Source organism: Vanessa cardui, chromosome Z (assembly GCF_905220365.1).
Source record: "Vanessa cardui chromosome Z, ilVanCard2.1, whole genome shotgun sequence".
In the NCBI taxonomy this organism is placed as follows: domain Eukaryota; kingdom Metazoa; phylum Arthropoda; class Insecta; order Lepidoptera; family Nymphalidae; genus Vanessa; species Vanessa cardui.
In genome coordinates, this window is record NC_061154.1 from 7,973,342 (window position 1) to 7,999,904 (window position 26,563).

The following is a 26,563-nucleotide window of genomic DNA, read 5'->3' on the forward strand; positions in this document are numbered from 1 at the left end:
TAACAACAAAGTATCATTTATTTTGATAACGTTTTGTGATAACATATTCATATACAACTTTAAATAAAATTTGTCAAATCCAGACATCGGATACATGCAATTAAAAAAGATTACCTAAAATTCATTACTCCATACGATTCTATTTGTGCTTACATGTACTCTGGTGTTTAGGTTTTCTTCATAAGTTTTATTAAAAGGCATCGTTTTTATCTCTAGTATATTTATATATTGTTTAGGCATGACATAATTATACCCTATATACTTAGCTACAATATATTTATTTTCATATAATTGGATTAAACAATAAGTTATCTATGTAGTTTAGAATTAAAAATGTAATAATGTTAGTATAAAATGTCGAGATGACAGATTTACTCTTTATGTATATCATCGATTCGCCTATCTAGCTATGCAATAAAATGAACTTGTTAGAAATAATGATATGTGGTTATTTTGTATACAATAAACTATTTAACATGAAAGTAACAATTAATGTTTAAATATCACATAATAGTCGTAAAAATATTCTCTAAATATTTTATAATATCTTGTGGTCCATCGTAACGCACTACTTCTATCACGTGTCGGCCTAAAGCAGGAGTGCTAGCGAATTAGCGATCACTAATAACTATTTCGTATTGCGATTATGGTTATAAATCAATTCCTAAATTTCAAGACACGCGTACAAATTGACAGAACGACATATTGTTCGAATAGAAGTGGCGTCGCATTGTAAGATTCAGTTTTTTAGTTTTTAATTTTCCAATTGCACTAAACCAGCCTTTGTCTGTGTCACAGATAATTACAGTGATATTATTGTGATTGCTAATTTTAATCGTAGCTTAAAGCTAAGATAAATTAAAAAAAAAAACATTCGAACGTTAATTTCGTTACAATTTATCTCTAATCTGCTATTAGAAAAAATTACAAGCGATATTCCTACTCCTATTCATACTACCTATACAAGCCCTCACACAAACACGTACCACAAGAAGTTAAATGTAATTTAACACCAATCGATGCGCATTATTAAAATCGTAAAAACATTTTAAAAAAACTATTTCATAGATTACAAAATTTGATCAACATTTCATATAAGGCCTTGTGTATAAAAATGTAAAATGTGCTATAGACAATTTATATATTTTTTTTTATTTTATTCATCGTCGTGCTGCATTCGTCGGTGCTAGCTGACACGTGTGGAAGCGGCGTGATCCCTTCGACTCCGATGTTATTCGTTCAGTATGCAAGTGCGCATGAGAGCGTTGACGACAGCGTAGGGGTCGCAGTTCGATGCCGGTCTGCGGTCTTCCAAGTATCCCTTCTTCTCTTCAGCAACGGCACGCGGTATTCTGATGCTGCTCGCGCGACTTGCGACTCCTACAATTTTATATACATCTTGTAATACTGATACCATTTAAAAAGTCTTGTATTGTTACAGTATATTGTGAGCTTTGTAATTGGTTATATAATTAATATAGCACAAGAGGACTAGTGGGACCAATGATATTCTAATAAACAGATATGTTATAGCCATTACTAAACAACAGAAAAAAGTGTGCCGCGCCGGGGACCGTTTATTTTACATTTCGTTACAAGTAAAAAGGATAGCTTGATAAAAACAATAAGTAAAAGGGATAACTAGATGTTTTAATTACGCAAAACGTATTACTACATAATTACGATGTATTATAACGTATTACTACGTAAAACGACTAAAGGCAAATGTCTCAATTGGGACGTTTTCTAGTCTTCACTTTTTGCGCGTTAATAACATATCTGTTTACTAGAACATCATTGAGTGGGACCAAATGAAATATAGTAACAACGTTTGAGAATGACAAAAAATAAAATTCCACGTAATTAAGTAATTCAAACAAAAAAAAGTCCTAATAATATACACAGAAAAAGAGAAAGAAATGGGAAAGATCAGACGCAGAAGGCCTAACGCTTTAGTCAAAGTCAAAGTCAAAAACCTTTATTCAAAATAGAAGTGTTTACACTTTCTTATTGATTGTCGATAATCTACCACCGGTTCGGAATATAATACCTCAGACCTGAGAAGAACCGGCGAAAGAAACTCAGCGGGATATATTTTTTTTTTTATAATGTCAATATATAATTTACAATATATCATCTCATTCCCAAGGTGTGCAGTCAACTAGAAAGTCATTAGTGCTGTAATATCCTTTAGCACACAAACGCTCTTTAACGATTCTTTTGAATTTTATAATTGAATATTGAAAAATTTATATATACATATACTATAGAGTGAGGATATGTAGCACGAACCTGCGCTAAAGTCGTTAATACTGGCGGTCTCGTGCAGGCCGGTGAGTCGCCGCTCGTTGTCCTTGCCGCCGCGCGGGTCGTACACCTTGATGTGCTTCATGTGCACCTTCGACAACTTGTCAATAGCCTTCTCGATCTCACTGCGAAACATGACCGACACGTTTTAAAATAAGGCCGACGAAGTTAACTCATTTTAATTTACAACAACAGCCTGTAAATTCCCACTGATAGCCCAGCAAGGCAAGGCAAGGCCTCCTCTCCCTTTGAGGAGGTTTGGAACATATTCAACCACGCTGTTCCAATGCGAGTTGGTGGAATACACATGTCGCAGAATTTCTATGAAATTTGTCACGTGCAGGTTTCCTCACGATGTTTCCCTTCACCGCTGAGCACGAGATGAATTATAAAGACAAATTAAGCACATGAATCAGCGGTGCTTGCATGGGTTTGGTTCGCAATCATCGGTTAAGATGCACGCGTTCTAACCACTGAGCCATCTCGACTCTTATTTTGATATAGAACAATTCACATATTGTGTGTTTTAGAAATTAGCAGATTACTTACATAATACCATTCTCTTCACGCATCTTCTTAGTCGAGAAGTTGGTGTGAGCGCCCGAGCCGTTCCAGTCTTGTACTGGCTTGGGGTCAAAGGACACGATGACACCGTACTCCTCAGCGAGCCTGTGCAAGATGTAGCGTGCGACCCAGAGGTCGTCCCCAGCCGTTACACCCACAGAGGGTCCGACTTGGAATTCCCATTGAGATGGCATCACCTCCGCATTTGTACCGGAAATTGGTACACCGGCGTATAAGCAGCACCTAGCGAAAATAATTCATACAAAATGTTAAAACTTGCCTGTACGTAGCATTTTATTGGTTTCTGTCAATGATGTTGTAGTAAACAGATATGTTATTAACGCGCAAAAAGTGAAGACTAGAAAACGTCCTAATTGGGACGTTTGCCTTTAGTCGTTTTACGTAGTAATACGTAATAATCAATCATAATTACGTAGTAATACGTTTTGCGTAATTAAAACATCTAGTTATCCCTTTTACTTATTGTTTTTATCAAGCTATCCTTTTTACTTTTAAGGACTTGTAAAAATAAACTAAAATTAACGGTCCCCGGCGCGGCACACTTTTTTCTGTTGTTTAGTATGGATATAAGATATCTGTTTATTAGAATATCATTGGTTTCTGTGAATAAAGCATTCGCTGAACAAAATTCAGTATTTATGTACTAAAGCGAACCACACGATTCTCATTAAGCGAGTGATTCACGATAAACGTTACTGTAACTCAAGAAATCGTCGACCGACCTTCGTTCCGATTATTTACTAAGTAGTTCAAACAATAAAGATACTATAATTTTGTGGTAACTTTAAATTAATAACGTACATTCACAATATTCTGTATCGAAACGTAGTACATATATACATTGTATATTTTTACCTATATTTCAAAATTCGAATTAGGTATGTACCTGTAATGTGCTTCAACGAGATCCCTAGCGAAGACTTTGTTCGCACCTACTCCGCAGTAGTAAGGGCCCTGTGGTGGGGGGCAGCCGCCTGGGGGCCATCCGAAGGGCCTCAGATCCGAATCCAAGAGAATGTACTCTTGCTCAATACCGAACCATGGCTCGTCGTCCTTACAAATATCATACGCTTCCTGACATTTCACGCGGTGATTGCTTTCTGTAATCATATAATGCAAATGTTAGTAAATTTCCTATCGTCGCTCAAATGGCTACCATTTTGAAGTAAACTAAAATTAAGGTTATAGTCACTTTAGTTCATATAATATGGTTGATGAAATATATACCTGTAGGCTCCATGTTATGTTTGAAAGTGTCACACATAACGAGAACGTGGTTTCCACGGCGGAAGGGATCCTTGTACATGGCGCGTGGAACGAGGAAGGTATCTGAGTTGTGGCCATCGGCCTGTCCTGTTGAACTGCCGTCGAAGTTCCATATCGGCAAATCTATATTACATATAAAAAAATAATGATTATATTATTTATCAACAATAAGTATAGGAAACTTAATATATTTTAAGTAGGTAATTATGACCTGTTTTGTTTAAATAAATCATCAATTATGTTATTGGTATATTTAAATTAAATAATAATTATTATTTTAGAATCGCTCAACAAGGTAATACATGATTAACATACAAACTATTTACAGGATTCTAATTCTAGCGTTAATCTATATACGTAAGTAGTTCAGATTCGCTACAGTTGCCAAAGTGAATATCTACATAAATCTGTGTCCATAAATTATCATGTCTGTTTAGTTCCACCTTTAAACCGGTTAAATGTGGAACTAAGCGTTTCGATACTCATTATTGTCCAAGACAAAATCATAAGCTATGTGATCACACTACTGGGTAACCTTCGTTTCTGCCTAAGCTATTAATGCGTCTTCCAAAAAATGATATGAGAACACACAATGTTACAATAATTGCATTAATAAAGTAATGAATAAACAGTTCGTAAATTTTCATGATGTGCAAAGGTCTTGAGAAGAAGGTTTTGTATGTTATTACACCACACCCATCCAATGCGGGTGGATGTCGCAAAATGTCAATATGTTTCTAATTGCTTTCAAATATAATAAAAATGCCTAAAATCTTGTATCTGACATTTAACTAATTTTAGGAAATGCTATTTTTCATTTCTGCTATTCTATAGGAAAGTTGATTACAAAGTTTATATTGGTTCGTTTAATTCAAAAACAATTCAATCAATTTAAAATCTTTCCGAGAGCAAAACTCGATTCTACACTAAATTCATTAAAACTACTTTCTCAATGATTCCGTAATTAACTGAAACGAAGCTAACTACAGACAAGATGAATGAATCGTCGGTAAAACAACATTTCTACGTCTGCTGAAGTCTATATTAGTATGAAACCTTTTAAATTCTCATCAAAGCTATCCCGTTTCGAGTGTTCTCTCCGCTTGCATTGAACATCGAACAAGTGTTCTAGATCCTTCGGGAAAAAATATGGCGGCAAATAGAATTTTTCATACGTGTTATCAAAAGATTTCCACAGGTTAGATTTGTACATCTTATTCATATCTTCGGCTATTCGTATGAGCTTAGCTAGAATTATTTATGTCAATTGTAAAGGCACAAACATCTCTATAAAGATCTTTTCATTCACGAAGGCCCGTCAACTTTAAATTATGGGTAAACAAATATAATCTGTATAATTTTTTGCTTGTCACCTGTCACCTAAACTAATGCACGCCGATAAAATTTAGAGTGGAGGGATTGCGTCTCCGTGAGTGAATAGATCTATTTATACTAATAAACATTATATAGTGTTTACTGTTACATTATCCATTGTCCTCGAAATGTCAAATTGGCGATGACAGAAAGATACAAGTCATGTGATCAGCGTTATCATATGCGATGCCGTAAAGCATATTATTAAATACGTCTCTTACATCACTTAGATGTTAATCTAAAATCTATATAATACTATTATATCAAAACTACGTTATCAAATATAATATACATCATAAAATAGAATTCAATTTAATTCATACCCCTTTCCAACCAGACAGTCTCACATAAACAATACTATCGTAGATATTTACGGCAAGTTCCATCGAAACAGTTTTATTTATAAAAAAGTTGTTTACAAATATTACTGTATGAGTGTTGAAGGCCGAGAAATTACGCGAACTGCGCTAATTACAATAGTTAATGCGGACGTATTAAAACTCGCTCGTTTAACAGGAGTGTTATATTTCATGTAGATAGTTGACTATTACAACGCATGTTAATAAAGATACGTTAATGGCAGAGTTATTAACTGCTGTTTATTTTTGCGCTACATTTATATGTGATACGAATATTAGACTATTTTTTGTTGATATATATTTATAAACCTATATAGATGGCTATCTCACAATATTCACAACGATCATCAAGCTTTGAATGTATTAGTATTTATATTTAGAAGTGTATAGGGGTTAAAATGGCGTAAACTTAGCTTAGATATTAATATATATTTATCACTTGTTTTTTTTTTAATTATATTGCAACGTCAAGTATGCGATATTGATGGACATATTTATAAGAGCGTGAAATAAAAATGAGACATAATTAAATAGCGACGGGTTCATAATATATTTATAATTAATAGCGGAAATTCTTTATAGGATAACTTATCTAAAACAAATAGTAACCATATTAAAATATTGTTTATTCACAGTTAATAAGATGTAATCGAGCAATAACAACAGCCATGAATGGTGTTCGTAAATCTTACTGATTCACGAACGACAATAGCTTATCTTTATTTTGCAAATAACTGTTCTACGCAGTTACATGTCAATAGACAATTGTTTAACACGTCGTAATATTTATGAATGGAAACATTTCTGTGAGTAATGATGATAATTTATTTAAACAGCAACCATTCATGTCGTTTTAAGTGTTCGAATTTTAAAAAGTTACGTATCTGTTACACGGCCCGTACGAATGTCAGGTAAACATAGATACTACTACACTACCTTGAGTTGACATAACATCATAGGTCGATCCAAAATAACCTATGGTATTCGTAATGGGTGAAAAAAATGCGTTTTCAATGACGGCGTAGTTATTTTCATAACTTTGTAAATAAAATTGAAGTGGATATACGTAGTTAAATGGAACATAATTGTAGGTACTCTAAATAAGGATATATTCATCAAAATTGTTTGTATTGCATATTATGCAATAATAGTCGAGCTATTAGCAAATCGCATGGAATATACGGTTTGTTTATCACTATCCCTTCTGTCATGGTAATAGCCTATATGTTCATTCAATTATAATATACACAAGCGATACTCACCCTTTGGCACTTTGGGAATAAAGTTCAAAGTTCGGTCCTTGCATCTCATGTGCTCCCCAGTGCCATCAATCCAAACGTATGTAGCTAAGATCCTATCAGCTGGGATTGTAAGGTCGTTGTAGCGACCCAGTAGTGTCTTGGATAATACTGCGTTCGGGGAGTTGGTCAGGACAGGGCCCGAAAGAATCTTTGGATTATCTGTGGATTAAATTATATTTATAGAATATGTGCACGAGTTACTAAAATAACTCTCATAAAAATACAATTCTTATTAATCTATACGGCCTGTAAATACATCAATTTGATGGTATTTCTTGACTGGTTGTTGTTATTTGAAACATATATTTTATATATATGTAACATATATAAAATTAATAGTACAAAGGCAGTATGCATTTTTGTAGTATCTTATCATTCAATAACAACCAACCTTTTCTGCGGTCCTCAATGAAATCTGTCATCTTGACAAATCACAATTTTCGTTTTGAATTAAATTACAAAAGTTATTTCAACGCGTTAAGCAGTTATAAAAGTGATTATTAAAAAAATATCTGTGACTCTTTCTGCAATGGCATGATTCACTGTATCGTTATAATGTGTGAAACAAAGGATTTTATTTTAAATACGAAATAAATATTTCATGACTTTTAGATTTGACGTTTATACCTACACACCAATATTTTGTATTTATATAAATTCGACTCACCTTCTATTTTGTGGCCTGAATCAGCCATCTTGTGTGTGTGTGTGTTTTTTTTTAATTAAACTGAAACAAAGGAAAAAGAAAATAAAGTTTTGTACACTTTTAAAAAAAAATTATATACTTAATTATAATTAAAATAATGAACAGTATCTCGTCATTATTTAAAAATGTATATTATAGTATAAAATATAAATATTTAATTTTATGACGTCGGCTTAAAACTAATTCGATATCTAATTCATATAAATACGTATTATAAATATTTTCCTTGACATTTACGGGTGAATTCTAAAATATCTAAAACAGTCGAGCTCCTTAACAATACGGATATAAAGAGAACAATAATATACTTATATCTATTGTTTGTTGGTTTGTTTTTTTAAATGGTTATTCTTGTTATGACGAGAGGGACAATCTTACAATCCTAACGTATACCAGTTCAAAGGACGTAAATGATATTTGAACTTAAATATAGAAAACGTTTTATAAATAGTGTCCATTATTAATATAGGTATGCACTTATATTATTAATAACTGTCTCGGACATATCGCTCACATTTTATTTATTTTAATAAATATATATGTATATACAATACGGACTAAAAAGCAAAAGTTTTAGAGGTTAATAATTTACGATCAATAAAACGAAATCATGTTTCAATGTTAATTTGAATAATTTAAAATTTAAAATATATACGTACAAGGTTAAAGGCAAATCTATAGAAAAATATGGAAGAATATATTTATAGCAGCTTATTAATATTATGAAGACGAATAGTTTTACGCCTATATCTGGTTTCGGCTTCATTCATATTGGTTTCATTTAGCAATTATGATATTTAATTAGCAACAATAAAAGCGTTAAATGTTACTCGTATTTCTTATGCAAAGTAATCATCGTGTACAAGGGTACGACTCGCGTTTGCTTCTTTTTAATTACTGGAATTTAAATATATAATACTCAAGTATAACCAAGATGACCTAATAGCTATAACACTTGATTCTTATTTATGTACCTTCTAACCTAAACCGTTATAAACGCGATAATCTGTAAAAAATTACATGTTATACAAAAATCAATACAGACCAAATACTACATATTAAAGATCAAAATACAAGGGATTTTTACTAAGACGATGATGCGGGCTGCGAAGCACAGTTAGGGTTGACATGACAAATATCAAATACAAAATATGTAATACAGACTAGTAACAGCTTGTAAATGGACACTGTTGGGATAAGACCAGAGCTGGATTTAAAGGTCTGGAGGCCCCCGGGCCACAAAGCAGTGGGGGCCCTAGACAAACAGAAGCGTGAACAACCTAATAATTATATTATCATGAATTAATTACTTTTTTTTATTTCAATCAGTAAGCTATGATTTATTTACTTGTATCGGTAACTTTTAAAATATTAAATAATAACATTATTATAATTTGACTATACCTCGGTATTTGTTAACTTGCTGAAAACTGTGGCCCCTCTAATGTGGAGGCCCCAGGGCAGTTGCCCCGGTTGCCCTCCCCTAAATACGGCCCTGGATAAGACCCTCTCCATGTCAGGAGAATGTTTAGAACTTATTCCATCCTCTACTGCGTGTTGGTGCACACGTGGCAGAGTTTCATTGAAATTACACGCACGCGTGTATATACAAATTAATGATGATATTCGTTCGTATTATATGCGTCCACATATCATTCATCGGAATGAGTAGAAACCGTATTAGAATGACGTTAGCAGTGTGAAGATATCTGTCACAGTAGATTTGTTACATACGATCTATATCGTAGGCCAGGCTAGGCTAGGCTATAGCATATTCCAAAAGCTAGATGATTCTTAATGAATTTGTAAATATAAGTCGTTCTGAATGTTGCCATTATAAAGTTGATATCGTAATTTTGGAATTAAAATTGTAGTTGTTTTATAATAAAAAAATAACATTAATGAACCGTTTGTATATATAATATAGCTATTAGGGATTTGTATGAGCATATAAGAAATATACCTTTGGTTCGGTAGTAGCAAAAATCGTACTGTACCTACATTTCAAGGTCAGTCGGGAATTTTAACTTTTTTATTTAATAAGATCGCAAAAACTAGAAGAAAATTATAATAATATTATTTGGTACACACATAAGGTCACATCATAGAAGTGTCGATATCATACACTCAAAGTGTTTTAGTTAAATATATAAAAACTATTTTGTAACTATATTACTAGCAATGAACCCAATATGAAATTGCAATTTGCAATTATTAATGTCTTATCAAGTCTATTTAATATAATACGAGTCGTGAATGAAATAAATATTTTAAAGTGAATGTAAAATTAAATTCATTCAGTGACATTGGACAATAAGGAGGCTTTTTGTGTTACATTTATCTAAAATTGCATTTCATAATATTCAATGCATTTAAAGATGTTTAAAAATCAAACAAATTGTTATTAAATATATATTCTTAAATTAAAATTGTATAAAAAAACACCTTTTTAAATCCTTTTTTGACTCCCTAATATAATATATTTTAATAATGATGTTAGCGACGAAAAGTTTGTTAAATAAAAAACAAAAAAAGTTACGATTAAAAATTAAAATAATTACGTCACTAGCACTACAGACTGGAACGCGTCACTAACTAAAAAAAAATACTATTTTATAGTAACCAGGTAAATGAACGATGTCTAGACGTCGCATAGACAAAGATGTGTGGCAAAAAATGTAAACATTCTCACGAACTTTTTGTACATTCGCCAATGTTTTGATCTTGCGTAAATGTTATACTGCTCAAGTCGCCGCTAACTGTACCTTCTGACCATACTTTTATATATATATAATATTCAAATAACTACACTACACAACTGTCATTTATGATACAATTATTACCGGTTCTAGCGAACTGGCTATCTAACCGAACTCATTCAACCAATTAAATGGAATAATAATGTTTCTAAATTTAAAATTAGCTTTATTATTATTCTAGTTTAGTCTGATATCTTTAACGTGTTCTTTTCGTGAAGTCTAAATAAAAACATGATTATAAATATATCACATGCTATGATTTGTATTAAATCATTATTTTCCGTTATAAGACGGGGAACTGTGGGAAAATTTACTTTGTAATATAATAAAGAATCAAGAATCAAATATTTCTCGTAGCTCTTAATACAATGTATAAATATAAGTTGTTTCAATATGCTGTACTATTTTTTTGTAAATTCACAGTGAAATTTCTTGTAAAATTTCCGCTTAGACGCGCATTTGGAAAGGTTTTTGGCTGAAACATAGTATTGTAATATAGCACTTTAGACGTTTGTAAATAAACTGGACCCTGACACGAGACACTGAATGTGATGGATTGGCACCATGCCCAACGTTGTTGTGACGTCACAGAGTGTTAAAATTTACATTTTTTAAACAAACACAGCGTTGACGACTAAAACAAAATTCCACTCGGAATATCCCCCGGTCTACTGTTTATCAAAACTTTTTGTTGTCTTTTTATTTTTTTTAATATTTGAAATAAGAATAGAAATTATACATTCAAAATCAATAAACTACACACTAAAACATATATAAACATTTGCCAATATATTGCCAACGACACGTACTAAATATATTATGACATTATCAATTAGATAATCTTTTGTACAATTGCCAAGCGCATCTATAACGTTAAAAATTGGCTAAAGGTGTTTTATACGTAAAATATTATCTAACATAGGAAACTAGGTAATACGTCACGAACGTAATTAGCCTTTATTAATAAAGTAATGTTCCTAGATTAAGAAATCGATCAATATTGTATATACTTGTATATAATCTGTAAAAATACTAATGCAGGGTAAAGACTTGCTTAATTTTTGAGAGGTCAGAATTCTTCAATCAATGAATTCAGCCGATATCTGGATGCGACCTTACTAATTTCTTAATATTGTTTTATATTAAAATAAATGCAATTATAGATTCAGACACTTCTATTGTTGTCTGACCTGCTGTGTTTTTGGAAATAGAACATCTATAAATGTATAAAACAAAGTCACTGCCTGCCTCTATCCGTATTTCAACAGACTGTTTCTAAACTATACTCAATCTATGACTGAGTTTACTGCTAGAAAGAGTGAAAACCTAAAAGACCGAACAATGCTATATGTATTTAATCATATCGATTCAGTTATTAACAATAGGGATTTCCCGCAAATGTCTATTTCAATATCAATAAAAGATTTGCTTGAAGTTATAACGGCTGTTTTTGGGTTAAGGTTTGATTTGAAATTTCATACGGATAAGCATTTCACAATTTTCTATCCGAGAATCGATATTTCGTTACAAGATAATTCGTTTTATAAATTATTAAATTCAACTTTTTAAAAAGTAACACTTACTAAGTTAAGTATATAGTGTGGAATATAAACCCTTATATAACGATTTCATCAAGATAGCACTCGCCTAACATGTGGTTTTCAACCAGATACTATGGTTTAATTGGTATGGCTTTATGACCACAGATCGTTCAGATTACAGTCATTGCAGTAAATGAGAAACCCACGTTCCTCCGATATCATCTGACTGAGCCATATTTAGTTCAATGAACATGAATATTGATAACTGATAATTTATATTATAGTGCATAAACAATTTTGATACTAACATAAATTGACACATTTGTAAATATCAAAAAGTTCGAAATAAAAGTGGAACAGTAAAGTTTATAATGTAATAAAACAGTTTAATATAAGTTAATTTATATGAAATAGGTATGCCGGTTAAGCTCAATATCAACAAGGATTTCCTTATGAATATTCTGTATAAGCCGAGCGGTCATTAAATATTCAAAGCGATTCCATCACAGCGACTGGGCATGTCTCTCGTTTACTTTGTTATTGCTCCATTACACGATGGTCCATTATGGACAATGTACAACTGCAACGCCATTGCACTGTAATGGCCCATCGCGTTGACGGTACATTTGAACGACAAGCTTGAAGTGATAGTAGATACCTACACAAAATGATTACACACCGAAAAATAGGACAAGAGATTTAGAAGAAAACACATTTGCCAAGGGATCATTCAACCGCTAAAAGAACTCTTTCTGATAAACTTTGGGCAGAGGCATTGGTGATATATTACTCGTTAACGGCATAGCATTGGCAAGGAATAAGTCAAATTTAAAATTATATGTATATATAGGCAGATAAAAGTGACTTAAACTGTTACTGCTAAGGAGTACGGATAAGTGAGGTCGTTTTTTGTCGACGGTACGTTAAACATTGTGACAAGCGCAACACACAATTACTGAGCGCGGCATGCCGATTGATAACAGCAATCATTGCTGTTGCGTGTGTCCATGTCTAATGAGATCACGAATATAGAATTACATGATTCTCTTCGTTGTCATATCTTCCGTTTTATTTACACAAAACTATCATAAGTTACTTCTTGTTTTGTATTATTTTATTGAAAACTTTGATTGAAATAAAACTCCGTAATAAATTATAATGAGATTCTTTTTTTTTTCAAAGATCTAAAGATCTCTAGACATTTTGATTGTATGAAATTTGCATTAATAATCGCGTGGAGAAATTAAAATCAATGAATATTATTTTAAGTACTCACAGCAAAAGTAGTGACCGGTATTTTCACAAAATTATTTTACTTAGCGTCCAAAATTCAGCACCAATCCGCTTATCACTTAAGCTGCAGTTTCCGCTAACGAAATGAATGCTTCATAAATTTTTAAATCTCGCTCTTTATAAATTTTAAATATGATACTCTAATATTTTAAGTCCTAAAGTCATTTCTGTCAAAATTGAAATTATTCAATTAGTGAATTCATAGATTTAATCAAATCAAACCAATTTTATTCAAGTAAACTTCACAACGAAGCGAATTTGAATCGTCAATAATTAAATACTACCACCGTTTCGGAATTCTGCTTCTAGCGAGAAAAAATGGCAAGAAACTCGCATAGTTGCTCTTTTCATATAAACAGATTTACAATGCTGTTATTTAGTCCTATGATGGAACCCGAGCCTAAATCTAGGCGTTTCTTTCTAAATAGTACCTACTGTTTTGACACACCTTGATAATCAAGCGATGGTTTCTTTATAACTTGAAGCATATAAAAAAATATGTCCGATAAGATCGGCTTAATTTCTTTCAGGCCTGTGTAGTTCCTTTTCCGAACTGGTTTTAATCGTTACTTTATCTATATGTAAGCAAGTGCCATAAATTATCATTATCAAATAAAAAAAAAACTTAAACTGTCTAAAACGGACTTGTAACGCTTACGATATTGTTATTTTTAATATCCAATCGGAGTATTATAGATTATATTTATAGCCATAAAAAAAATTTATATCATTGAACGAAATCCATAACACCGACTAGATAAGAATATATTAATAAACCAAATAATGGCTTTCTACAAAAATAAATACTGATATTAAGAAATACTATCATAAATCATGTTTGTAATCAATATATAAAGAAACCGCATATACTATTGTCATCCTTTACTAATCTAAACATTACTTTTTATCTCTTATTTAACTTTATGATATGTTTAGTATATATCTATATTAGATAACATAGTTGCTTGGGAACACAGGTGTAAATAATCTACGGTGTATTATTGAATAATAAAATAATTTCATTTCTTGTTGTTCGGCAATAAATTATTGCATAAATATCATTTTATTTATTGTTATTTTTTGGTAACTATCTGGTCGCATTAAGTGAGTTTAAAAAAAACTGTCGAAAAAACAAAACATGCAAAAACATAAATAATGTTCAAATTTCGAACTGAGAACGAACGCTAGTACTTTTTAATGTTAAGAATGGAAAAAAATAGACAAAGGCACATTCTTGTCAACGGCATAACATAAAAATACAGACGAATTGATAACCTCCTCCTTTTTGAAGTCGGTTGAAAATGTAAACAGTCATTCGAATTGCACTATATTAATGGAAGTTGTGAACATTGACCGAACACTGGAAATTATTTAGAACAAAATAATTCAATAAATTAGACACCAGAGCGATAAGTTTACAGAAATGTGAATTACGACATGGCTGTTTGGATTATATTTGAGCTAATTCTAAATTTAAACTTATTTTTTAAAGGTGCTTGTAGGTAGTACAGTCAGTCAGACAAAGGATTTTGAAGGATCCCAGGTCCGTGCTTGTCGGTGCATTGTCAATAAGTTCTTTTTAGAGTGCCATTGTGTATGGACGAACCTATCAGCCTACCTGAAATAGTTAAAACAGAATTTCGCCAACTAAGCAATGTATCTTAGAAATATAATGTATTTACTGGACAATAACATTTTTTATTGAATGAAGGTTCTTATAAAATAAAAAATTGTAACACCGCCGAAAGTAAAAACGTAAACTACTCATTTAACATTTGTATTCATAACACGAAGCGAACGGCCTTCGACGCCCAGTCCTAGACAGGTCATAAAATCGGAACTGAATTAGACAAAAATTCAAGTAACCTTCGTTCGACTAAATTTAAATTAACATAAAAATGTTTGTGGACCGCGCTTACTATAAAAACAAGACGAATCAGTATGCGTGGCAGCTGATTGATTAGCATTATAGGTGTTCAGCGTGACCGGCTTTAAACCATTCATGCATTCGTATGGAACGAACACTTTAAAGGATCCTCGTGCATCGCCTTATACATTATGTATCTCATAATTACTTGCAGTAATAAATTGTTATGCGTTAGGCGACTTTATTAAACCTTATCCTTTTTTAACACGCTTTGATTCACCGTTTTCGATTGTTTGAAATATTCGACGCCAATAGCTTGACCTAGTACAGATCGCAGGGTTGGTAATGACTTGGTTTAGGAATTTGGTACGAGAGCGAAGACAAACTAACACAAGTATCAAAAACTGTCATCCGATTACCTTTTTAGATATATGACTTTTTTTCTGTTCTAAATATGAAAATACTTTTATATTCGATTTCACTTATTTGGTCTTAACGCAGTAATATATTAAAACTTATTATATACCATATTAAATTTAAGTATTTAATACTAACTGAGTAGGTATATGAACCTTATCAAAACACAGGTGAGACAGACAAGCGAAACCTTTGTCTCGAAATGTATGTGGTAAAAAAATACGAAAATTTTGGTTTAAGGCTCTTTTGTTTATGAACATAACTAGGTCGTTCTTTTCAGTACACCACAATTCTGGTCGTATATGAAAAGTTTTTGGAACTATAAAAACGAGTCGCAATGAAAATGCAATACCATACTTTTTAAAAGAATCACGAGTGAGGCCTGTGCTCAAACAGTAATCCAATTCAAGAATATGTTTGATAACAAAATAACGAAGACAAGCAAATCTCGTTATTATTTAAAAACGGTAACAACCTTAACCTAACAATGTTCTTATAAATCGCAATAATTGTAAAAATGGTTTGCGTTTACATAAATGTTAAGTGATTTAATTCAATTCGAAATTTGCATCAGCTCTTGTATTCTAAATCTTGTACTTTAAATAAAATTTTATACGGTCATAGTAAAGATATGTTTCAGTCACAACACATTATTAATAAGTTAGATAAATATATAATAATGTGTAATAAAGCAGAATAAAATATCGGTGTTAGACAAAATTAATCTATTTTCTTGAATATTTTTATCAGTATATTAGCAATCAATTCATTGTGCTAACGTTTTGTTATCTTTCAAATAATGAGTTATTAATCCGTATTAAATATAATGACAATTATATATTATAGAAGACGATTCAATTGAGAATCGTTTACAAAGCGTGACTGTGTTGTTTCTAGGCCTAATTAATTGAGACCTCAGGGTTAACGCATCCTTTAAGACACTTCTAGTTCTGTTATTACAATACTTATATTCACTCGCCTTATCTACCAACCTTTATTAAAGACCCAAACCCATATTATAGACCTAATGTAAGAATACATTATTCGAAATGATAATACGAAACAAATACCTATTCTATTACGAAACGCAGATACACGAGACAATAAAATATTTCAGCGGGACAAGTACGCCTTAACGTGAACGTTTGTTTGATTAAAAATTTAATATAAAAATTAAACAAAGCATAATTTCACTCGTACGTGAATTTTAATTTTAAAAGTCATTTTGTTCTTGTGAGAAAATCGTAAACGTCATACAATGATAAACAAGATTATTCTGACGCTGTTATACAGATACACTTGTTCGAGATGCGATCGTGGACAAAGGAAAATCAGTTGGACTCAAGACCCCGTCAATTACATTTATGAATATTCCGTAAAAAGAAAAATTACTCATCGATACGAAGGTTCCATACAATCATGTATTCATATTTTATGCAAAACCAGTCAAGCGCAAATAGCACTTAAGTGCATCATTATACATATTATCCTCATAACTTATTGATGATATTGTTTATTTATCAAATACTGTAATTCATTTAGAAATACGCTTCTGTTAGAATAAACTCAAAACTCACCACGTAACAGAATCGTGAAATGTCAGAAAGTTGTACGTCGTATGTACGTTGATTTGAACATTTCACGGGGATATACTAAATTACGAATATAATTATGAATCTCATTTAATTGTAAATTATTTATACTTTAAATTTGTAAATTATTTTCAAATCCTTGGAAATTATATTATTGGCTCATACCACAAGTAGCTTGGTTATTCGTTCGATTGAGATAGAGCGCTTACAATAATTCCTTTATTCAGCTCCTGTGTCTTATTTTCTATTCTGCCGGAACAAGCCGAATAAGTTCCCAACTCGCTATGAAGTATAAATATCACGTGAATACGTTACAAAGACGGCGTGATACGATAAAATATACAAAATGAATCTCCCGCATCGTAAGCTGTGACGTGAGAGATGCATGAACTCTGGCGCATGCCAACGACTCTAATTTGTACATGCATTGTGAACGCAGTCGAAACAGTTCGAAAAAAATTATACATCACTCAAAACATTATCATAAATTTATATTTCAATACGACGAACGCTCGAAGATTAAAGTCGCAATGTATATAGTATAGATTTGGAACTAGGGTTTCTGATAGTGCCGTCCACTCAAGTTGTGTTCTGTTTTGAAGGGTGAGTGACCAGTGTAAATACAGGCACAAGACGCGTGCATTTGTGACGTGTAGAAAGGTTAAGAACTTTTATAGCGTCAATTTATATTGCCAATTTATATTACCAATTTAATATATGTGTTTAAAAAAATAATAGATATTGCACTTGTTTAAGTAACATTCAAGTAAAAGTACAGTAATGTTCGTGAAATATGCCCTTGCGACACACGATGCTATCTGAGACGAGTCGGTCTTGACCTAATGAGAAGCAACAGTACGTTCACTGCACTTACTTTGTAAAATAATTTAATTTACTTACACATGTTAAAGTGTAATCAGCAGCAAAATACAAGTCGAACAGATAATTGGTATCGAAATTAAGGTTAAAAATCTGATAAACGATAAAACTATACAAACATTTTACTTATCAATAAAAAAACAATTAATATAATATATTTCTAATAATAGGTATAATAAGTAGTAGTTTATATGAAACAAAAATAAAAAGAATTGATAAAATTCGTTGCACGTGCACTAGTATCTAACTGCATACTTCATAATCACAGTAATACTATGTTATTGTTGTCGTGAGTAGGCGGAAATACAAGACCATTAGGCACGGAATGTAAAAGAAACAGCATGGAATAAAAGCTTATTATAGATAGTCATGTTAATTTAAGAGTTAACGGATTGGAATAACTTGCGTCACTCGCATTATTGGGTCATGGAACATTTTGACGACCTAACAGATAAGAGAGTTAGTTAAATGACTACTTTAAATACAATTATTACGTTTTCAAAACATCGAAATGATGAAAGTAGGCGTGTTGTTTTATTATCGATTATACTTCATTTTAAATGTATTTGTACATATTTTATATATAATATACGTTATATTTTTATTTGAAGGTCAAATTTTATTATTAAATATTTTAATTGACTTTGTTTTAATATAATCGAAAATAATATAAATTTAATTTTAATATGATAAATATATATTTATTTCATGTCTGTTGCAAATATATCTACTCTTAAGATAATCGTATCTAATGCTAATGCGTATGAATTTGCGGGACATGATTTTGTAACGCAGGCCATGGTCACCGTATTTTATCAAAATATTACGTTATACATACGACGCTCTTCGAAATTGACCTAAGAGCTGGCGCTTACTTGGTTCAAAGGCTAAGCATAGCAATTATAATATTATGTAACGCCGCCACCTGGGTACAATGACCCCGAACTTTTTTTTGACGCTGTGTACGTTTTAATTAGTAAACGTAACTCATTTAGTCTAGCAGTGGCTAGACTCAGTCAAGGCCTCTTGTGTCCTTTTGTTCGATATGTCGTTTTTCATTAATATAAACAAGTAACTGTAAAATGTAGAAGTTTAAACAATAATAAAACAAATAATTGGTCGTTTTGTATTATTAAAACTTTTTACAGTTGCTATTGACGACGAAATCTTAAAAAGATTTATTTTAGTTACGTTCGGTAGTAATCTATAGAACAATAAATAATAAAGCGAAATTAAAATACAATAAAAAAGGTATCACGATTTACTATAATGCGAATAAACCTTGTTGACAAAATGTAATTGTTTATAAGGCACCGGCCATTGATCGATCTTATCGTTGTAATTAAAAAAAAAGAATCATTACATTGAAGGACATATGTGATAACCTACTTTTGTATTTCGAAGCGTTTACCGTACAAGGATTATTCTTTGTTTACATATGATAAAAAGTCACGGTCAATTGTAATAATATTTCTTCAACAATATGATACAGGACTTACGGGGCCAAGGTTTGATATCGTCGTTAACATCGTTAACTTACATCGTTATCATCAAAATCACGAATATTTCACAGATCATCTTATATCTGTTCTTAATCGATTTTTAAACTTTTTTAATTAGCATGGGAATAGTGTATCTTATAAAATGATATACTCGTACATCATCTAAATATTTTAAGTATACATTTAAATAAATTTGATTAACTGGGAAATTAGAACACCTATGAATAGTAAATATTATTTTAAAAATAATAAGAGTAAATAAAAACTCCTTTAAAGATGCCTACAGTTCTGTAATCTATCTGTAAATATCATTACTTTAAGTTTTTATTTTAATTTTTCCTTAAACTATTTTAATACTGTACTAATGATGACCATTAATAATTACTAAATAAATTGAATTAGGAATGTTCTCCTAAAGTTATCTATAATGATCATGGACGAATACGGGGGCACTCAAGTTTTCTTAAAAGTTTATTCATATGATTTTTTCTCTAAAGAGGAAACCTTTATATTTCTACAAACTTTTATTTGAAATAACCTTTTGGTATATGGGGTCAATTCTTGCTATTGAATTTAATACCAGTTTCACGTAAACGATTGGCCTGAAAATTTGCATTTTATTAGTTGCTGGATATTACAATACGGTATCCTCATTTTATTCGTTTTTTCATGGATTAAATTATAATAGTATTCTATTTTTTATTTTTATGGTAAATTGTTTCAATAATTTAGACTAGAACACGATACAATATCCAGTTTTGTGGCAACAACACTTTCTGTAAAATTATACTTAATTTGTCTGTATTCATCTAGACTTGGAGAGAAGGATAATATTATCGTTAGGAATGAAAATGTTGGATGAAAATCTACCACATGTGTTTCCACACATGATTGATGAGTTGAGTAAGCTCCACAACCTCTTGTCAGAAGAATAGGAAGCCTTTGCCCATCTGAGTGAGATACACAGGCTAATACTAAAATATTTCAATTCGTAAACATTGTAATTTAAAATTGATTATGAATAGGAATGTTTTTAAAATTATTTGTAAACACACAACTTGTTTACAAACTACAAAAATGTTTTGCGAATGAATGAATAGTTCGATTTTACTGCGTATTTAAATACCTACGTACTTCTGTGTGGTTCAGTTATATAACCGATAAAATCTTGAGAGTATTCAAATCAACTAAAAAAATTAGCACGTGATGAAAGACTCGTCACGTGTAGTATGTTTAGTGAAACAAAAACATACGACCTTTGACTATTATTAATGTTATTGAGAAAACAATATTTCCAATGTTAAACATAGATAATATAATCACGTGTGTTGATCTAATTGAAGAAGTCTGTGCTATAATTAGTTACCTAACCTAATTAATTAGAATCACGTCTAAATTGAGGCGAAATTCTTTGTTTGTTTGAATTTTGAGTTTTCATCTAATTAATTTATGTTTTTAAATTAAATTTAAAAAAATGGAATGCTGTTTATCTGTCAATATGCAGTGGAACAAAATCCAATTGTTTACCTAAGAGGTTTGTGTTCAACATTAGGATATCAGAGGATGCTACTTTTCGTAAATTCCACGTTTAATTTCACGTCTGAATCCAAACAATGTGTGGATGACTTATTCCAATAAATATACAAATTTTTAAATATCTTGAATATTATGAACACAATATATTTATACGACTTATTATGTTTTAAACACACATTGTCATTAACGTAATTTTATTGTAAATCAATTTTATTTAATACACAAATTTAATGTAAATGGTCCGAAATGTTCAGTGTTAAACCGTGAGCTGAAATGAATGCGATGTATGCGATGGTATGACAGCTTTATTTGCAAGTATAAATAGCGTTCGTATGGAAAGTTTGAACCAGATATAAGCCAAGGGTGTGAAGGTGCGTGACCGAGCACCGATGATTCACGACTGTTTTTATTTTTACGGTTTCCGATCCCGAGTAATTGAAGTTTAGTCGAGCGACCTCACGCGCCCGTAACGTGATTGTAAATTATTGTGAAAAGGAAAATTTTACATTTAATTAAATTTTATCTTTTGTGAAATATCCAGACATACCGAAACTTTTTTTTTTACGCGAGTTCATTTAAATAATATGCAAATATTGAATCGTAGGTGTATTTATTGAATATAATTATATTAATATTCAATTTATAGTTGAAAATATTTACACTGATAATTTACATACAACACGGGTTGTGTAGCGTTGTGTTAAGAAAACTACAAGCATTTCCCCGTTGAAAAACGGGGAAAACAATTTCGATTTCGAGTCAAGCGACCTGTGACCCGAGGCGGCAATACAACGACGTATTATGGCTCTGAAAGCTATATAATATAGGTTATATAACTGCCCTATTAGATTAATACTGAAATTAATAAGGACCTCTGGGCCAGAGGTCTTTGTGTATCGAAACTAAATGAGGTCTCCCGATTAGCCCTATTTATATCGATTTAGTATTTATTCAAAACTTTAGTAAATTGAATTCAATTAGAATTAATTACTCATTTACTGGATCGCGGATCGCGATGACGAATAAAGTATAATTAATGAATGTATTTGCATAAATATAAATCTATCCAATTTTAATCAAAAAAATTTCGCGTGTAAATTGAAAGTAAGTACTATGTTTTCTTTACTCTTTGGAAAATGTATGAATATTTTACTTCAGCCAATATTTAAAAAAAAAACCAAAGTATTTATCGATACGTGCAAGGTGATTTCTATATTAAGCATTCGTAGAATATTATTAAAACAAAAAAAAAAAAACATTACTTCATTCATCTCGTTATAATCTTGTATTTAGAAATAGACATTGCATTTGACCTTTAAATACGATGGTGTTCACAGATCTACATATTGTATAGATATATTATATGTATGTATGGTGGTCACGCTTTTGAAGCGTGGCTCGGAACTTCAGCTGCGCGTTCAATGGATTTTCACACGAAATCGTGATAAATTGCCAAATATCTAATATTAATAATAACTACAGCATTTTAGAAACAGTTATTGCATTAATATATTACTATAACGATTACACTTTTATATATATAGTTATTAACTTTGACAAATTTTACATGTTTGTTTATTGATATTAATTATTATTAGAGAATTATTAATGACGCGGAAAATTTGTTTGTTTAGTTTCAGTAGCCAATACGTCAAAATATTGTTTTCGTAACACGATAATAACACAAGAGTCTGAATCAAAACTCTTGTGTTATCCGTATGTGATGTCGTTGTCTCAAATATAAAAAAAAAAATTGTCTATGCATCACATTCAAATTTCGAATATTTGAACAGCGTAAGAATTATTACTATCGTAGATTTTTTTATATACCTTTTATAGTATGTATTTTAACTTACGTAATTGTAAGCATTATGTGACTTTAATAACAGCTGATAGAGATCACAAGTAACAGTTATCCGCAGCATCGGCAGTGTTATTGATTTTTCTTATAAAGTTTGGCCCCATTTTTACCTTTCCAGGTCGAATTACCAAATTCTCCTTAATGTTAGCCAACGTTATAGCCCCGTATAGTGTAAGTGTGTATATCCGTTGAGGGTTCAACCAATCAAAACAATTCCACTTATAACTACACTTAAATCGTTTTTGTATTTGAGACTCTGAGAATAATGAATACTAAATTGAAGTAAGAGCTTTTTAACATAATACAACGTTGATTAAATGATTTTATAAAAACCAGAATTTTAAGATATCCCTGTTGGGCTTAGGGTACACGTTTAAGAGGGCTAGTAGCATATTGCAATACGCTTCTCCAATTCTTGGTATATTAATAAATTCTCTAGAGATCAACATCAGATTTATTTCATCCGACCGAATCTGCCTAAAGTCGATATGTTCGTCCTCCAGACATCTGAGAAGAAAACAGCGCATGTCTCTTTACATAATTATGTGTGCATTATATAACACAGACACACATACACATACTTCAAAATCTCTTAAAACACACAAAATCGAACTCTATGAAGATCAAAACTAGAAGCTATTTTTGTAAGCCGGACGTATTCCAGCAAGATTTTAAATAGAACTACGAAAATATTAATGCATTTATGTAGATACGCTGAACAGCTATTCCTAAAATATATATCCATAACTATAAGTAGCGGTGGATAATAACAGTAAATTATTACATAATAACAGCTGATGATAGTGACAGAAATTGTCGAGTGGCATTACTTATGTTCGCATATAATATAACCCCATATAATATACATAATTACACACCGATAAAAATTGTACGTTATGAAAATTCCGTTTATATAACACAATATATTTTGTTGTCTTCACTAAAAAATGGTTGAATTTATGCTTTTTGATTACTAATGAACTAAATATAGCAAAATATCGAAACCGGTAAAAAATTTATATCGAAAATGTAATTGACATATATTTCTCCATTTTCACAATTTGTTAAATTAATTTCAAATATTTATCGAATAAAAAATTTCGATACGGAACCCGAGAACATTGATCGGAACTTTTTTGACTACAGTTACACAATAATCTATATAATATATGTATGTACAGTCTGACGTCGGAGAAAGCGTGACCCTTTTAACTTTATCTTAATGCACTTTGGTAGTTTACGCATGAACGATACACGTTGAAATTGAAATAATTTAAGCTATTTCTTTTTTAATACTTAGTAAAGATAATCCAATGAGAATTTTATAGAATAAATCAATTTGGACAGTGACATCGGATAGATTTCTTTAATTATAAAACTTAAAATAACAATATTAACCATAAATATAGAAGATACTAACAGACTGTTATTTAAAAAATGGTAATACATTTTTTTTGTCAAGATTTCGAAGGAACTAAATCGAAGGCCTTAATTTTACTGCCACAAACATAATTGAATTGACATAGTTAAATATCGTCAGTTGTTTAAGACAAATTTTATGTATAAAGGAGGTTTTATTCAATCAATTGTGAAATTTACATACCGACTCGACTAATTTTGATCAAATTGATCAGTAAATCGTTAAAGTTATGTATTGTCATTATAAAAATACTATTTAGTGATTCGATCAAAGGTTTTATCATGGTATAATATTTGTATCTTATCGTTAATATCGAAAAAAGTACTAATTTCACGAGCGAATCTGCTTTTTTTTTATTTTATTCTTTATATTTTTTTTAATAATGAATGTTTCTTTATCATTATTATTAAGCTACTTACTTCAACAGGGATAAAGCTACAAGTATGAGCTCGTTATAAAAATAAATAAACGTATCTGCCCTCCTTTGTAGAAGATAATTTTATCAGAATAGCATTCATTAGACTGAACATTGTGGTTAACTGCATGTAATAATATCGATATTGTTAATTTTATTTATTCTGTACATATTATATTACAAACTTAACGATTAAAATAATCTGTATTTAATTATGGTATTCTTAGAAGAAACTCATTTTTAATACTTAAGAATTTATATGAACAAACTATCGATTAGTATCAGATAAAATTATAAAAAAAGAAAATATCAAAAAAGCTAGGATTGAATTAACTGTTCACAAAAAAAATGTTTTCACTTTTTTTACGTTTGTCTCCATGACAACAAAATTCGGTGCCAGCTGTGAGACCGGAATATTATTGTTGGTTTTGTTTTATTACATCACTGGACGACCTTTTGAACATAAAAGGAGAATTATTAATATAACAATATTCTTATGTTCAGCAATTCTGGTTAAGTCGTCGCTTATCTCAAGAGTCAACAAACGACCGAAGTAGGTTAAAGGTACATGATAACTATTTCCATTGATTGAAAACAAAAATCGTGATTACAAATCGTTTAACTATTTTCCTTTATTTCCACTTTGGTAGTGCGTGTTCATGTGACCCGGAATAGTAATCAGTAAATGCTTAAGGGAAAAATGAGGTTGTTTACATAATGAAAACTATGTACGTCTCGGATTAACATTCAAGTAATTATTAATAATATAACAATCGTGACTTATTTGAATTGATATCGAATTAATTTGTACTGTATCGACGATTTTCCAATTTATCACCAATATTCGTTTGAACTATGCATATCGTTTGTCCGCGTAGTTAATGTCAAAACAATATTTCAAACTTCAAACTAACTTTTTGATCTGATAACTTCAGTGTTACTTTAGTAAGTTCTGTCATCGATTGAAATTAAAACGCTCTACAAGAAAATGACACTATTAATAATGTTTTAGACTTTGAATAAAGTTCGCATAGCAGTAATATCTTGATGGAATCGCGAGCGTTTTAATGGTAACCCCGCGTATTTTGGCGGAGCATGATGCAATTCGCAATGCAACGGACTGTACTGGCCATGCACCGCCTGCATTTGCTAAGATAATATTCCACGAACTATTCTCACACATACACCATTCAAAATAAATAGTTTATTAACAGTACCTTTATAAAGTCCCGCGAAGTAGCGCGCGAATCTTGCGTATGTAGTGCGGTGCGTATTTGAAGTAATTTACAACCGTGCGCTTCAAGCGCCGCTCAGAAATTGACTGGTGCTTGAGCGGCGTGCTGGGGAATATATGCGCGCGCATCTCTTTGCGCTTGCGTGGAGGGAGAACTGTTTACAGTGATCCACTCATTGCTAGTCAACCACTCATTGACAATCACTTACGTATTGCAACATCCTTGTTACCTACCCTACGTCCATCGGCGACATCGGATGTCCCATACCATTAAACTGTTCTGCTAAATTGGAACAGGTAATAGTTGATGGTACCCACTTCAGAGCCATTAAAGGTTATTGTTTGTGAA

At 31.3% G+C, this 26,563-nt stretch overlaps 1 protein-coding gene across 1 annotated transcript; it reads right to left on the bottom strand.

The window, feature by feature from the left end:
• On the bottom strand, nucleotides 1–26,338 carry LOC124542878 (glutamine synthetase 2 cytoplasmic). The gene is made up of 8 exons (XM_047120772.1): nucleotides 26,198–26,338; nucleotides 7,860–7,919; nucleotides 7,154–7,351; nucleotides 4,120–4,281; nucleotides 3,779–3,992; nucleotides 2,857–3,114; nucleotides 2,293–2,432; nucleotides 1–1,380 (listed from the first exon to the last, which is right to left on the bottom strand). Exons 2-8 carry the CDS (start codon nucleotides 7,885–7,887, stop codon nucleotides 1,232–1,234), a joined length of 1,149 nt encoding a protein of 382 aa, XP_046976728.1. The 5' UTR covers nucleotides 7,888–7,919; nucleotides 26,198–26,338; the 3' UTR covers nucleotides 1–1,231.
• Between the last annotated feature and the right edge of the window lie 225 nt (nucleotides 26,339–26,563).

Excerpts from the sequence above, each read along its gene's own strand:
- LOC124542878 (XM_047120772.1), bottom strand. The coding sequence starts at position 7,887 with ATGGCTGATTCAGGCCACAAAATAGAAG. Across the intron at positions 3,993-4,119 it reads ACATAACATGGAGCCTACAG|AAAGCAATCACCGCGTGAAA; the intron begins GTATATATTTCA and ends ATATGATTACAG. Across the intron at positions 2,433-2,856 it reads CGTGAAGAGAATGGTATTAT|TGAGATCGAGAAGGCTATTG; the intron begins GTAAGTAATCTG and ends CATGTTTCGCAG.